General features: G+C 34.8%; 1 protein-coding gene across 4 annotated transcripts in view; it reads left to right on the plus strand.

Annotated features, from left to right (window-relative positions):
* Positions 1 to 16,576, plus strand: part of BLTP1 (bridge-like lipid transfer protein family member 1) — a 215,994-nt gene that overhangs the window by 101,470 nt on the left and 97,948 nt on the right. For all 4 annotated transcript variants that reach the window (XM_065903724.1, XM_065903726.1, XM_065903727.1 and 1 more), the window contains exons 27-36: positions 265 to 515; positions 3,148 to 3,406; positions 4,611 to 5,448; positions 7,717 to 7,787; positions 8,317 to 8,490; positions 8,980 to 9,100; positions 10,637 to 10,783; positions 11,335 to 11,462; positions 11,793 to 11,992; positions 13,339 to 13,536. In XM_065903724.1, the coding sequence (XP_065759796.1) occupies positions 265 to 515; positions 3,148 to 3,406; positions 4,611 to 5,448; positions 7,717 to 7,787; positions 8,317 to 8,490; positions 8,980 to 9,100; positions 10,637 to 10,783; positions 11,335 to 11,462; positions 11,793 to 11,992; positions 13,339 to 13,536 (2,387 nt within the window). The remainder of the gene's footprint in view (positions 1 to 264; positions 516 to 3,147; positions 3,407 to 4,610; positions 5,449 to 7,716; positions 7,788 to 8,316; positions 8,491 to 8,979; positions 9,101 to 10,636; positions 10,784 to 11,334; positions 11,463 to 11,792; positions 11,993 to 13,338; positions 13,537 to 16,576) is intronic.

Below are 16,576 nucleotides of genomic sequence, written 5' to 3' on the forward strand. Positions count from 1 at the left end.
CTTTGATTTTTTAAAAATGTATGTTCTATTTCTCATTATTGGTCCCACTTATTTTCATCTCACCATGGTGAGACTATTTTTTTTAAGAAAGGCAAAATAATTAAAAAGATAGTCCATAGTAAAAATAAACCTTTGTGTTTAACTTGTCTTTTAAAAATATTAACAGTTAACATATTAAATTATTTGCTCAAAAGTTTCTGATTTCTTAATGAGTTTTTGTTATGTTGTCGTTCTTTTGTTTCTTTTGTTGTATGTTCTGTTTAGGTTGTGGTTTTTGTGGCCAGATGATACCCTGAAGAATAAGAGGTGTAAGAACAAGTGTGGTTGTCTTGGTGGCTGCAGATTCTTTGGTGGCACAGTAACTGGCCTAGATTTCTTCAAACTTGAAGAGTTGACACCTTCCAGTAGTTCTGCATTTTCAAGCACAAGTGCAGAGTCTGATATGTATTATGGACAGTCTCTGCTGCAGCCTGGAGAATGGATTATTACCAAAGAAGTTCCCAAAATTGTAGATGGTAGTGTGTTGTCACTTACGTTTATCTTTTATTATCTTCATTCCGATGTCATTCTGAGAGAAGTTCAGTGTTACTTTGTTCAGATTGGTTTTTTGAGCAGTCTTTTATGTAGGGTTTAATTATAATCTGTCTTTGTCTTGCAGGTGATTTACCTATAGCCAGATAAGACCTAGTGAGTTTTTCAGAGTTGCACAAGGCAAAAGTAGATTTAGTGTACAGATCTCCTTCTGTTAACATGGGAGATTCTTCCTAGCCCAACTTTAAATATTTGCAAATATATCATTAGTTCCCTAGAACCTAGATTCCAGAAATACACTTAGGAATAGCTGTGCTTTGAGGTTACAATTGTTTTACCAGTTTACTTCTATAGGAAAAAGTTACCAGTAGTAATATTTATACTGTTGGCTCTCATGTTATCCACTACTTTTGCAAAATACTCTTCTTATGACTTAAATCATCCATGTCAATAAATTTGATGTTTCTGTAGAGCCTGTAGGATAACTTTACAGATACATGAGTTTAGTATGAACAATGAATGGTGGATTTAGGCATATTGAATTTATATCTATCTATTATCTTTTCTCCAAAGACTTCATAAATACATCTTCCATTGTGTTTCTTAATTGTGTATTCCTACAATTAAATGCAATACATACTGCTAAAGGTGCCATACTGACAAGAAGTGAAATTCAGGAAAAGTCTTGATATTGCACTAGTATTTAGCCCTTTCCCCTTGATCAATTCAAAATAATTAACTTAGCTCTGCCTTTTGTCAGTAGACAAACTAGAAAAGAAGTAGTTTTAACTTTTAAGAATTTATTGGCTTGATTGTCATGTATGTGGAGCTCTTAGAGGAAAGAACTGGGAATATGTATGACAAATTCTTGTTTAAATGATTTTTCACTGAATATTAATAAATTGAACATGCTAGTTTAAGGTTACTTGACTTCAGCAGTTTTACCAGAGTAAAAGCAGATTACCCTACAAAATCAGCAAATACCAAAACTTCTAGACATTTAAAGGACAAGAAAGATACGAAACAAAATTTACTTAGCTATCTTCTTATAATATTACCTTTTTGCTTTTGAATAATATTTGCTTTTAAAGATTTTCATAAGCATTTCTTGTTTCATCCTCAAGCTACCCATGTGAGTTCTTTATTTTCCCTGTTTGTGGTGAAATAACTGAGGTTCATCACTGAGACTGAGTTGCATGAAGTCATACAGTCATGTATGTGACTGAGCAGAAACCAGAATCACACTTATCAAAGCCCCTTTAGTTTTTTCAACCATACACAGCTGGCACTATTTATAAAGACTTTGCTTGATTCTGTAATCTGTAGATCAAATTTTTTACCATCACAAATGCAAGGAAGAAAATCTACAGGGAATTTGCACATGGTATAAAAGAGAGAAAACAGCAAATTCTCTAACGGCGAACAAAAGAAGCCTCCTTTTAGTTCTTATGTAACAGAGAGTGTCTGTGCCTCCTAGCGATTCCCTCAGGAATGAGTTGTAATTGGTAAACTGCCATAAGTTTCTTGCGCAGGGAAGCTTGAAGTTAGCCCCTTCATAGTCCCTTCATAAATATATGACTTTCTGATTGTTGAGTTTTCCAGGAGCCACATATAGATGTAGTGTCAGGACAGAATTAAGGAGGGCATATTGGTATAACTAAAGAATTTCCTTGGAAGATCAGTAGATACTAGTTTCCTATCATTTAAAAGTGAATCAAACCTATTTTTCTTTTGATTTTGGTTGTGATTTTTACATTCATGATAGTAGAAGCAAATATTACTTGTATTCTAAGTTCATAAGTCTTCTTACCACTTAAGTTCTATCTAGAATTGCCTTCTACCTGTTGAGATGTTTTCTCCTACTAGCAGGTTCCTCTCTTGTGAATAGCACAAGGATAGCTAGAGGAGAGGGGAAGTAGGGCAGCAATATATATATATATATATATATTTTTTTTTTTTTTTTTCCCTAAACAGCTATAGAATTCTCCTTTTATCGCTGTTTGCCCCCAATTTACATAGCACATCACAGGGCTCTCATAAAAGGCTGAGAGAATGTCCCAGATTCAGGAAGACATGACAACTGGATGCAGTAATATACAGTCCTAGATTGGATCCTGTACTGGAGAGGGCAAAGGCTTTATAGGACATTATTGGGCCTTTTGAGAAAATTGGAAAGCACATAGTAGACTAGATAACAGTATGGTATCAGCACCAAATATACCAAGTTGGTAACTATACTGTGTTTTTGTATTATTCTTAGGAAATAAACCTTTTGAGGTTCCCAAAATATTATGTCTGTTTATATAAACTGAGCAAATGTGGGCAAAGTGTTTAAAATAGATAATTTTGAGTAAAATAGCTTTGATTTGTTACCACTCTTGAAATTTTTCTAATTTGGAAATTTTTCATATAAATAGTTATTTGAAAAAGAAGAAATTCAGTCTGTGAACTCTGATTTCATATGTATGTTGATATCTTTCTGTAGTGTTTAGCATATTGCTATATGAAATTAGTTACTTGTGCTTTTTAAAAACAACTACATACTTAACAATAGGGTATTCAATTGCATTCTCATGTTTTTCATAAATTGTTTTATGTAACCTACTTTTTGTTTAGGTAATGTGAATGGCATGAAGAGGAAAGAATGGGAAAACAAACCAGTGGGAACAGAAGTAGAGAGGAAAACTCAGCACCTTAGTCTTCAAGTACCATTACGATCTCATAGCTCATCCTCTTCCTCCGAGGAGAACAGTAGTTCCAGTGCTGCACAGCCTCTCTTGGCTGGCGAAAAGGAAAGTCCCTCTTCTGTTGCCGATGACCATTTGGTTCAAAAAGAATTCTTGCATGGTACAAAAAGAGATGATGGCCAAGCAAGGTCAGTGTTCAGTTAGATTTAGAAACCTGATTGTAATAGGGTTATAGGATTATAAGTGCTTAAACCTGTGGCAAGAAAAACTCCCCCCCCCCCACCTTCAGCTCACTTGCTGTAGAAAATTTTTTCTCCTCTTGAACTTATTTTTAAATACCTGTTTGCTGTTGTTTTTCTGATTGCAAGAGTAATTAATACTATTCATTCCAGATATTAAGAAAATACAGAAAAGTATAACAAAAATGAATGTTTCTTGTCTTCCCACCACTGAAAGTGAACTGTTGTTAACATTTGGATATTAGTCTTCCAGGGTGGTGAATAATTTTTGGTCTTCCCTTCGGTCGCTAGTTGATTACTCACTTCTTGAAAATCACTTTCCTCCTGACTTGATAGCACATTTCAGATCCCCCTGCCCCACCCCCTGCCCAGGTCCTTGACTATTCTCTCGGTCTCTATTTCCAAGTCCTCCATTTTTTTCCTTTCCATTCTTCTGTCTCTTATTCTTAACAGCTGCCATTTGTTAAATGTTGTTATCCCTTAAGATTCTGTTCTGTACCCTTCTCACCACTCACTCTGCTGTTTCCCTCAGCAGTCTTAGTAACTATTTGGCTTCAATTATGATCTGTAGTTAACATCTTATAAGTGTAAAAACTCCATCCCATGCCTGTGTCCCTGTGAGCCTAGCCATCTTCTTGATGTTTCATGGATGGCTCAGACTCAACATATTAAAAAGTGACCTTGTGCCTGTCGTGCTCAGCTTGTTATGCCTCAGTAAATGGCACTCGTATATCAGTTGCTGAAGTCAGAAATATTGGAGTTATCTATGACTTATTTTTTTCCTTTATTTCCTCTTATCTGATCAAAGACACCTGGCATATTTTGTTGAATAAACTTTTAATGAATATGGGAATAATAAAAAGTTTACAAATCCGTTACTGTCCATGGATTATGGATAGATTATACTCCAGGTTTCTTTAAATTTTTATTGTTTTAAGTTGACTCCATTTTTTTGTTTGTTTTGTTTTTGGAACTGTATGGGGTAGGAACATATACTGTGCTGTTTTGCTACTTTCTGTGGGTATTTTATTGTAAAAGTTTACATCTTTCTTTCTTTGTAAAAAGAATACAGAAAAGATTTTACAAGTACTTCTATTTGTACTTAAATTATGTGATGTCCAATAAATGTTAATAGTTTTTCTTTCTGTTTTAGCATTCCTACAGAAATTTCAGGAAACAGCCCTGTATCTCCTAATACTCAGGAAAAGTCAGTAGGTCAGTCTCCTCTGAGATCTCCCTTGAAACGACAAGCCTCTGTATGTTCCACCCGACTTGGAAGTACCAAGAGCCTTACTGCTGCTTTTTATGGGGACAAGCAGCCTGTTACAGTGGGAGTCCAGTTTAGCAGTGATGTCTCCAGAAGTGATGAAAATGTACTAGACTCACCAAAGCAGAGGAGAAGTTTCGGTTCATTTCCATACACACCATCAGCAGACTCTAATTCATTTCATCAATATCGATCAATGGATTCCAGCATGTCAATGGCTGATAGTGAAGCCTACTTTTCTGCAGCTGAAGAATTTGAGCCCATTAGCAGCGATGAAGGCCCTGGAACTTATCCAGGTAGAAAAAAGAAGAAAAAGCAAGCCCAGCAGATTGACTATAGTAGGGGTTCCATATATCACAGTGTGGAAGGACCACTTACTGGCCAGGGAGAAAGCATTCAGGATCCCCGGACTCTGCCATTCAAAACTCACCCTTCCCAGGCTTCCTTTGTTTCTGCATTAGGTGGAGAGGATGATGTTATAGAGCATCTGTATGTTGTAGAAAGTGAGAAAACGATAGAAAGCGAACAGATTACTTCTCAGCAACCTGTGATGAATTGCTATCAGACTTACCTTACACAGTTCCAGGTAATTAATTGGTCAGTGAAGCATCCAACCAACAAAAGAACCTCTAAGTCCTCACTGCATCGCCCCCTTGATCTGGAAACACCAACCAGTGAAGAAAGTTCATCATCATTTGAACAGCTTTCTGTTCCAACTTTTAAGGTATAAGCTAAATCATTAGTTTTCACTGATCAATTTATTTAGGAAAATTATTTTTAAGATGTTTTAAAAATTGCTCTCTCAGTATTTAGCTACCTTTCTGAAAGATAAAATTCCTGAAGACATGGCTTCATGTATGACAGTAAGCCTCAGGTTTATTGATGAGTTTTATAAATGTAAGCATATAAAATTAAGGAAAAGTTTCAGACTTGATTATCAGAATATTAACAATGCATAGTCCATGTCTACATCATATTCTGAAATTAGGATCAAGTCTCTGTGAATTCATATTTTCTGTCTTAAAAGTAAAATTTTGGAATTGTTTTTAATAGTTGGTATTCTTTCTATTAATCCATAACTGCTTCTATGCAAATCCAGTTCTGCATACTTGATATTTGAGATCTTATAATTTAGTATTAATTGATTATTGTCCATTTCTATAATGTATTCTGTAAATAGCTTTTTGATAGGAAAGCTAAAAATATGTCAAAATAAATTTAGTGATAAAGCCAACACATAAAAATGATGAAAACATTTTTATAAATATATAAAAGAACTTTATGATTTTAAAGACCAAAATTGAGCATATAACATCTTATGGAACTGATTAACATTTAAGAATTTTATGTGGTATTTACTTATGTGTAACATATATTCTTATTTAAATTGTCTAAATGTTAATATTTTCATTGTTAATTCAAATATTTGTTATATACTACTGTGTGTTAACCATTTGATGTTCAGTGGTGAGGAAATAGACATGGGGCTTATAGTTAGGCAGTTAATATAGATAAATAGATAAGTACAGTGTATGATTACAAATTGAGAAGTCTTACAAAGGTAATCAAAGGATGCTGGAATAGAGAATAATGGGAGGTAGTGGGGTTGTCTAGATTGTATTGACATGAAAGGTCTATCACAGGAGGTAATATTTAAACTGAAACTTAAAGAATGAGGAAGAATTGAAGATGGGAAGATTTAGGGGTACTATATTCAGGGAATAGGACCAGGACCTTAAAGCTTCATGGGAGTTTTAAGGAAATGTGATATGATCTCTTATATTTCGGCTACCAAGTAGAAGTGAATTGTCATTAAGCAAGGAGGCAGTGGGGTGATGACTTAGGGGGCTGTCTCAGTAGTCTGTGCAAGAAATGATATACTCAGACTTAAGTAATGATGGAAATGTGATAAATGGAGTGGACTATCCTTAGAGATGTATGTATTTGAGTACTATGTATTGAAGAAAGAAGAAACATGGTAACAGTCACAGACTTTATTTTGAGGTTGTACCCATTTCTTATCTTGCCTAAGATAAATTTCCCATGCCAAAATTTTAAAATGTTCTCTTTATTCCATGTGAAAATATGTTGGTATATGAATGTTTTAGTATAAAACCGAATGGTACTTGCTTTGAAGAATTGCTGTCAGAAGTTAGAATTATTAATATTTTAGTATTTTCAATAAATCTTGTTTTGCTCAGGCAGTCAAATGTCTAGAGAAAATAAGCCAAGGAGTTCATATCTTTAGACAACTTCAAAAATAGAACATAAAATCTTTTTTCTTCACTAGATCTAAATAACAGGCTAGCATTTAAAAGGATTTAGTTTGGTTATTTAAGTACATTATTTATTTTGTTATCTTTTATGGATATCCCTAGAAGAGGGCATGGCAGCCCACTCCATACTCTTGCCTGGAGAATCCCATGGACAGAGAAGCCTGATGGGCTGCTCTCCATGAGGTCACAAACAGATGGCCAAACTGAAGCAACTTGCCATGCACACATGATATAAAATACAATCTAGTTTTTCCTATAATTTGATGTTTCTCTGGGATTCTTTCCTAGTTATATACTATTTTGTCTTCTTTTGCATATGTTTAAAATTTCATAAAATGAGAAGTTTAAAAGAAAATAAAAGCCGATTGTGCTACAAGACTCTTAAATTAGCTTATTCTAAGTAAAGCCCAGTTTAAAGAGGAACTATGGAGGAAAGACATTGGACGCGCTTATTTTTAAGCTTTAGTAGTGTAGTCCACTCTCATTGCTGAATCCTTGCAGCCCTGCTTTGTCATTGGAGTAATCAGAAGATGAAATTGACAGTTGAATATTTTCTGTGATTTTCTCAATTTGTCTGTTAAATATTTATATTTTACATATCAAAATCACATTAACAAGGTAATTTGGATATTGAGAAATATCAGTTGATAGCATAAAGTTAGAGAATAACTGATACTATATTTCTAGTCTCTAAGTAATGTTTTCTTTTATTCTAGGTTATCAAACAGGGGCTCACAGCTAACTCTTTACTAGACAGAGGAATGCAACTTTCAGGATCAACTTCAAAGTAAGTAAAAATTATGTACTTTTGAGGTTTTAAGTCAGTCTTTCTTGATTATTAGATCGTAGAGTTTATTCTGAGAAATAACCATTCTTTACCTGATCATAGTATTTATTTTATGAATTAATTGGCCCAAATAATTTAGCTCTGTTGTCTTCGTAGCTTTGCCTACATTTATGAGCATTCAATAGCATTTCTTTTAGATATACTATGCAAACCACAACTTGACATACTAAAATTGGGAACTAACAAGAATTTAGTATTACAAATTTTATATCTTGGAAATGTCCCATCAAATAAGTATATCAAAAAAAGTTTTATATTTAATGCATTAACCATCTTAGATCAGCTTGCATCTTAGTGCCTCATATGTCTTGTCCTTGAAGAGTATTTGGGACATATCTAATCCAATTTCATGAAATTTGTAGTTGAAATAATTACAAGTTTAAAGATTAAAGAGACACCAACTGCTATTTTTGTGTGTGTGTGTGTGTGTGGTCTTTTAAATATATATTTTGCTTGTTAAATTGTATAGTACACCATATACTCCGCTGGAGAAGAAAGCTGTTGATAACACTGATGATGAGACATTAACAGAAGAGTGGACCTTGGATCAGCCAGTCTCCCAGACTAGGACCACAGCCATAGTTGAAGTAAAAGGAACTGTTGATATTGTTCTGACTCCCCTAGTGGCTGAAGCTTTAGACAGGTATTAATTTTGTGTAAAAGTACAACTACTATTTTATAAAATAAGTGTATGTGATAATGATTAGTGTATGTGATATAATATTTTCATGAAAAAGAATGATGAATAATTATTGATGAAAGATTCTATTTTGATTGAATAAAAATGAAAATATATTTAAAAGGAACTGTGTTTCAGCTATTATTTGTTCCTTTCTCAGCTTAAATAATTATATATTATAATATTATAATAATTATATCACATTTTCTACTTTTTGCTTTTGATCTGTTGAGCATAAAAATGACCAAATACCCAGGAACGGAGTTACTAAGGTTAATGAAGGGATAAAGAGGAAATAATGTATTCTCTGTCCTACAAAGAGATTATAGTCTAAGGAGACAAAGAACTAAGATGAATAGCATCTAGAATAGAACATAATAGGATAGACTAGATAAACTAGATCACAGTATTAAGTGACATTAAAATGCCTCATTTACTGTTCTTCTTCCTCAGGTATATTGAAGCCATGGTTCATTGTGCTAGTACTCGTCATCCAGCAGCAATTGTGGATGATCTACACGTCAAAGTCCTCAGGGAAGCTGTCCAAAATAGCAAGACTACCTTCTCAGAAAATGTAAGAACTTTTTGTTGAGTGAGTGCAACAATAGAGTATTCTTCTCATGTACATAGTAGCCAAACTCGAGAAAGTTGAATATACTAAAACTTTATCAGTCATTTAAATTGGAATACAGGTGGACATTTCTAAACAACTTTTATATGTCATTGGCTCTGTAAGAGGTAGCATATATGACAGTCAGTTCAGTTCAGTCGCTCTGTTGTGTCCAACTCTCTGGGACCCCATGAGAACCCCATGAACAGTATATGACTATGCTATGTATTAAAGAAGAGCAATATGTTTATTAAAATGTGGTATTTTTTCTTTTATTTTGGAAGTAGTTTAATTCCAAGCCTTTTCTAAAGAGCTTTGGTCCTAAGTGAAGGAGAGTTGTTTAGCACTGGTACATTCGTTTTCTGAGAAAGCAAATCTTTTTATTGTTTTGACTTTCCTCTGTGATTAGATAACTTGTATCTTAATATTTTTGAAGTTATTTTTGTTCACCTCAGTGAATCAAGCCACCGTCTTCTGGTGTGTGATATTTTCCTTACTTTGTGGTCTGAGTCACAAAGATACTTTTTTAGCAGTCATGTCTCATCAGTGACTGTCCACTTGAATTTCAAGTTTATCTGAGTTGTATTTGGACTAGGGACCAGGCAAGGTGAAATTAAAGCTATTTTTAGTGATGCAGTTATTCAGAATACATTGACATTTCTTGTGATAGGTAATTGAGCTAGAGTAGTACAAATCAAAAGAAATTTGAAAATATTCCCAGCCAACAAGGAGAGCTAGTTATCAGAAACCAAATAGGTTTTCAAGTACACAGAATTTGGTGATCCTTTAAAAAAACCCTTTTATTGTTACTGCCATCTTTTCTGTTCATTTTTGTGTAGGCTGATTTAGCTTTATTATGTATCACTCTTCTCAACCTTGGGGCTGCCAGTCTGTTTCCCAGCTTTTCTAAGGTTTGGACTTTTAAGACTGGAAATGCTAACCCAGATGGCAGCTAGTATATAGATAGGTATAAAGGAACACAGTGAATAACAAGTTGCTCTTGTAGATAATGTGGAAATTATTAAAGGTCTGTGTTCTGCCCGTAGTCCGAGTCCCCGGTCGGGAAAGAAGACTCCTCGAAACAATGCAACTCGCAATAGGGGAATTTATTACTGACTCGAGCCAGGGCCTCCCGCCCTCACCAGGTGTGTGAGGACGAAAGGCCCCGAGCCCCAGTTCTCTTGGGTATTTATTAGGTCAAAATAAGCAGCAGGTAGTTGGCGCAATCGGATTGGTTACACAGTGGGTAGTTGGCGCAAGCGGATTGGTTACACAGTTGCAAGGTAATTTTTGTTGGCCCAACGTGAGGATTTCAGCTTTCCCCTGATAGGTTCCCTTTTTTTCTGGCTAGGCATATGTTGATCGGCTGGCTCCAGGAGGCCTGATAATTATGTAACCCCGGGAAACCAGGCCTACTCCTAATCTAGGCTGCCTACCATGGCGTTAGCCGTGACAGCCTCACAGTCTGTAAAATAATAATACTACTTTTAATCTTTTTAGCTATCTTCTAAGCAAGATGTTAGAGGAACAAAAACTGAACACTCTACCATAGGAATGACTAATCAAGGACAAGCACAGACAAATCCTATGATGAAGCAAGATAATGTAACAATTAAAGGTCTTCAGGCTAATGTTAGCGTACCAAAGGTAAAAATTTAATATTTAAAAAAATTTTTCTGAAAGGAAATATTGTGGTGATTTTTATTCTAAACTAAGTGGTGGTAGAATAAAGTGTAATATCAAATTTTTAAATTTTATTTCTTTGATGATCTAATGTAAGAATGTAATATAAATAGTTTACCTAAACAGAATGTCGGTTAATATATTACTAATATTTAAACAACATTAAATATTTAATGCTACTTAATTAACATTAATATGTATAGTAATATGTAATTATTATATTATAATTGTTAAATATTAAATGATCATTTTAATATTTAATTAACATTTAATTAACAATTTTATTTAATAAATTAAATAAGTTAATTAAATAAAATCTAAAATATTTCATATCCATCAAGAATTTCTTAATTATTTTATGAGTTTATATTTATAAGCTTTGCCTTCATTATACTCTCGTACACATAGATAGATATTCCATTCCTAACAATAGTTTTCACTTTCCTGTGTATCTTGTGTTTAAGTGGTAGCTTTCTCCTTTTCAATTCTGAAGTATGTGACATTTTGTGTGTTAGGTGAACTTATGTTTGCTACAAGCCTCAGTAGAGGAATCTGCAAATACAGCTCCTAGTAGGAGTGTGACTCATGTTTCCTTAGTAGCACTGTGTTTTGACAGAATTGCTACACAAGTTCGTATGAACAGGTAAGAAAGAGTTTATTAATCTGAGCCGTGACTATCTTGCTGGATGTAAAAGCAAGCCTTAACTGTCTTTTCAGTATATTTTGGAAAATTCTGATGTTAAAACTCAAGACTGATATTGGAATTTCAGATCTCAATTTTATATTAGCAAAGTGGGTTTTAAAAAGTTTACAGTTTTTATTCATACTATCTTTCAGTAAACACTGAAGAATTTTTTAATTATTGGTTTATTTAAAATAGTGGAATGGTTTTTTTTTTAAAAACTAGTTAAATATTTTTACTGAGCTATATTATATAAATGTTAACCTTCATACTCTTTCTTTTTTCATGAAGAGGTGTGGTTGAAGAGAGTTCAAACAGTGCCGACCCTGGTAAAACATCAAATTTTGATAGGTACGTTCATGCTACTAAGATGCAGCCTCAGTCATCTGGATCTCTCAGATCAAATGCTGGAGTGGAAAAAGGCAAAGAGATTGCAGCCAAGTTAAACATTCATCGAGTTCATGGGCAACTGAGGGGTCTTGATACAACAGGTAGGCATCTACAATATATTTTTTCTTTGACATATATAAATGTAAGAGGATTTCACAACAGGAAACATAATATTTTTCCTTTGAATATTGCTTCAGTTTTAGTATTTCATAAGAAAAAGGTTTTTCTAGATTAACACAGAATGTTTAACTACTGCAAAAGATGAGGTAATCTTTGGTAGGAAGGTGAGTGGTATGGCCCCAAATTAGGAACTGTTTCTATCTCCCATCTGTTTTCTTCTTGGTATCTGTTTGCTCATTATAGAACAGAGAGGGTATGATCCTTATAGTCTTTGCTTTCTTTTTAAAACCATTCTGTTGACACAGCTTTGTTAAAAAGGAATAATTGTGGTATCAAAAGTAGATAGTCAAATCTGTAAAATATAGTACCAATAAGAATGACAGACATAACTGTGGGCTTCTTAAAATAATATCTTTGAAGAATTTTCAAAAAACTGAAGAAATTGTCCAGTTGACTGTTACATGAAATGTGGGAACCAAAGCTGGGTTTGTAAAATGATCTCTAAAGAGCTGGTAGGGGACTTTGTTCAAATGTAAACAAGTTAACTCTAGGTAAATTTCCATTAATTTCTTTATCTTCCTTTTGCTTTTCTGTATTCATAAGCTGTAATCAGAGAAAGAAATTAAAAAAAAAAAGATAAAGTAAAAAACTTCGGATATTAATGTCCATATGGCATATTGAAAATGATGGAATTACGGCAGTCAATGTCTATGATGAATTGTTATATAAAATGTTAGCATAAAGCAATCTTTGAGTAACAGGTATAGTTTTCCTGGGAAAGAATGTTTTTCCTAAGTCTAGGAAATTAATTTAAATAATTTTTATTTTATAAAATCACAAGTCAATATTTAAAATAATTTACTATGAAGCTGAATTATTCAGGAACTTTTTAAGTTTAGATTTTTTTTCTGTATAATCTTTTGGAAATTATCCTGTCTCTGAATAATTATTTGTTAATTATGGAATCTTCTTTTCACCTTCTTACTTTAACATGATTCTGGAACCTTTTAATTAGTATGACATTCAGTTCAGTTCAGTCGCTCAGTTGTGTCCGACTCTTTGCGACCCCGTGAATCACAGCACGCCAGGCCTCCCTGTCCATCACCAACACCCGGAGTTTAGGCAGTGTTATTTTAGAAACTGGTTGGTTCATTGTTTTTCTTTGACAGAACACTTAAGATACCTTTTAGGACAACCACTGTGTCAAATGTTATTGTTTATTGTTTTATTTATTGTTTTTGTTTTATTTATTTATTATATATTGTTTTTAAAAAATAGACAAACTTCTGCTTTTAAAAATGGTCATTTTGTTCTCTTTTAATAATAGATATTGGTACCTGTGCCATCACTGCTATTCCTTTTGAGAAATCCAAAGTTTTATTTACTCTTGAAGAGCTGGATGAGTTTGCTTTTGTGGATGAAACTGATCAGCAAGCTGTTCCAGATGTAACTCGAATAGGTCCCAGCCAGGAAAAATGGGGTTGGATAATGTTCGAATGTGGACTTGAAAATTTAACAATAAAAGGTAAGCTTTTAAAATTTCTGCCTTAAGGGAACAAATTGGAAACAGATTACTGAAATGTTTTGAATAATCATGACTTTCAGTAAACTGAATCAGCATATTCAAGCAGAAAGTATGGCATCTGAGATTATTTAATAGGAGTGAGTGCCCCATCCCAATTGTGTGAGTGGATCTTTATGGAATTATCATGTGATTTAAAACTAGCAAAGCAACTAGACATACAAATCATCAGTGCCTGAGCAAAGCAGTGTATAGCTCAGAAAAAATTCTTGCATAAAATATAAAACATCTTAACTTTAGAAACTTTGTATCTTTGGAAACTGGATCTTTGATTATTAGATTCTTGCCATGTAGGATGAAAATGCTGTAAATTCTTTATTCCGTGATCAGTCAATTCAGTTAATCTATCATGTACAACTCTTTGTGACCCCATGGACTACAGCATGCCAGGCTTTCCTGTCACCGACTCACAGAGCTTGCTTAAACTCATGTCCATAGAGTCAGTGATGCCATTCAACCATCTTACCCTATGTCAACCCCTTCTCCTACTGCCTTCAATCTTTCCCAGCATCAGGATCTTTTTCAGTGAGTCAGTTCTTCATATCAAGTGGCCAGAGTGTTGGAGCTTCAGCATCATTCCTTCCAATGAATATTCAGGACCGATTTCCTTTAGGATGGACTGGTTGATCTCTTTGCAGTCCAAGGGACTCTCAAGAGTCTTTTCCAACACCACAGTTCAAAAGCATCAATTCTTCTGCGCTGAACTTTCTTTATAGTCCAACTGTCCCATCCATACATGACTACTGGAAAAACCATAGCTTTGACTAGATGAAACTTTGTCCGCAAAGTAATGTCTCTGCTTTCTATTATTCTAAATTTGTCATAGCTTTTCCTCCAAAGAGCAAATGTCTGTTAATTTCAAGGCTGCAGTCACCATCTGCAGTGATTTTGGAGTCCAAGAAAATAAAGTCTGTCACTGTTTCCATTGTTTCCCCATCTATTTGCCATTGAGTGATGGGACTGAATGCGATGATCTTAGTTGTCTGAATGTGAAGCCAACATTTTTACTCTTCTTTTTCACTTTCATCAAGAGGTTCTTTAGTTTTTCTTCGCTTTCTGCCATAAGGGTGGTGTCATCTGTGTATCTGAGGTCATTCATGTTTCTCCTGGCAATCTTGATTCCAGTTTGTGCTTCATCCAGCCCAGCGTTTCTCATGATGTACTCTGCATATAAATTAATTAACCAGGGTGACAGTATACAGCCTTGATGCACCTTTCCCGATTTGGAACCAGTCTGTTGTTCCATGTCCAGTTTTAACTGGTGCTTCTTGACCTGCATGTAGATTTCTCAGGAGGCAGGTCAGGTGGTCTGGTATTCCCATCTTGAAGAATTTCCCACAGTTTGTTATGATCCACACAGTCAAAGGATTCGGCATAGTCAATAAAGCAGAAGTAGATGTTATTCTGGAACTCTCTTGATTTTTCGATGATCCACGGATGTTGGCGGTTTGATCTCTGGTCCCTCTGGCTTTTCTAAAATCCAGCTTGAATATATGGAAGTTCACAGTTCACATACTGTTGAAGTCTGGCGTGCAGAATTTTGAGCATTACTTTGCTGGCATGTGAGACGAGTGCAATTTTGTGGTAGTTTGAACATTCTTTGGGATTGGAATGAAAACTGACCTTTTCCAGTCCTGTGGCCACTGCTGAATTTTCCAAATTTGCTGGCATATTGAGTGCAGCACTTTCACAGCATCATCTTTTAGGATTTGAAATAGCTCAACTGGACTTCCATCATCTCCACTAGCTTTGTTTGTAGTGATGCTTCCAGACACCCACTTGACTTTGCTTTCCAGGTATGGCTCTGGTGAGTGATCACACCATCGCAGTTATCTGGGTCATGAAGATCTTGTTTGTATACTACTTCTGTGTATTCTTGCCCCCTCTTCTTTATATCTTCTGCTTATGTTAGGTTCCTACCATTTCTGTCCTTTATTGTGCTCATCTTTACATGAAATATTCCCTTGGTATCTCTGATTTTCTCGAAGAGATCTCTAGTCTTTCCCATTCTCTTGTTTTCCTCCATTTCTTTGCATTGATCACTGAGGAAGGCTTTCTTATCTCTCCTTGCTAGTCTTTGGAACTCTGCATTCAAATGGGTATATCTTTCCTTTTCTTCTTTGCCTTTAGCTTCTCTTCTTTTCACAGCTATTTGTAAGGCCTTGTCAGACACCCATTTTGCCTTTTTGCATTTCCTTTTCTTGGGGATGCTCTTGCTCCCTGTCTCCTGTACAATGTCATGAACCTCCGTCCATAGTTCTTCAGGCACTTATCAGATTAATCCCTTGAATCTATTTGTCACTTCCACTGTATAATCGTAAGGGATTTAATTTAGGTCATTCCTGCATGGTCTAGTGGTTTTCTCTACTTTCTTCAATTTAAGTCTGAATTTTGCCATAAGGAGTTCATGATCTGAGCCACAGTCAGCTCCCGATCTTGTTTTTGCTGACTGTGTAGAGCTTCTCCATCTTTGGCTGCAAAGAATGCAATCAGTCTGATTTTGGTATTGACCATCTGGTGATGTCCATGTGTAGAATCTTCTCTTGTGTTTTTGGAAGAGGGTGTTTGCTATGACCAGTGCATTCTCTTGGCAAAATTCTGTTAGCCTTTGACCTGATTCATTTTGTACTCCAAGGCCAAATTGCCCGTTACTCCAGGTGTTTCTTGACTTCCTATTTTTGCATCCCAGTCCCTTATGATGAAATGAATATCTTTTTTGGGTGTTAATTCTAGAAGGTCTTGTAGGTCTTCATAGAACCATTCAACTTCAGCTTCTTCAGCATTACTGGTTGGAACATAGACTTGGATTACCTTGATATTGAATGGTTTGCCTTGGAAATGAACAGAGATCATTCTCTCATTTTTGATACTGCACAAAAGTACTGCATTTCAGACTCTTTTGTTGACTGTTAGGGCTACTCAATTTTTTCTAAGGGATTCTTGCCCAGAGTAGTAAATATAATGGTCACCTGAATTTAATTCG

Source organism: Muntiacus reevesi, chromosome 13 (assembly GCF_963930625.1).
Source record: "Muntiacus reevesi chromosome 13, mMunRee1.1, whole genome shotgun sequence".
Classification (NCBI taxonomy): domain Eukaryota; kingdom Metazoa; phylum Chordata; class Mammalia; order Artiodactyla; family Cervidae; genus Muntiacus; species Muntiacus reevesi.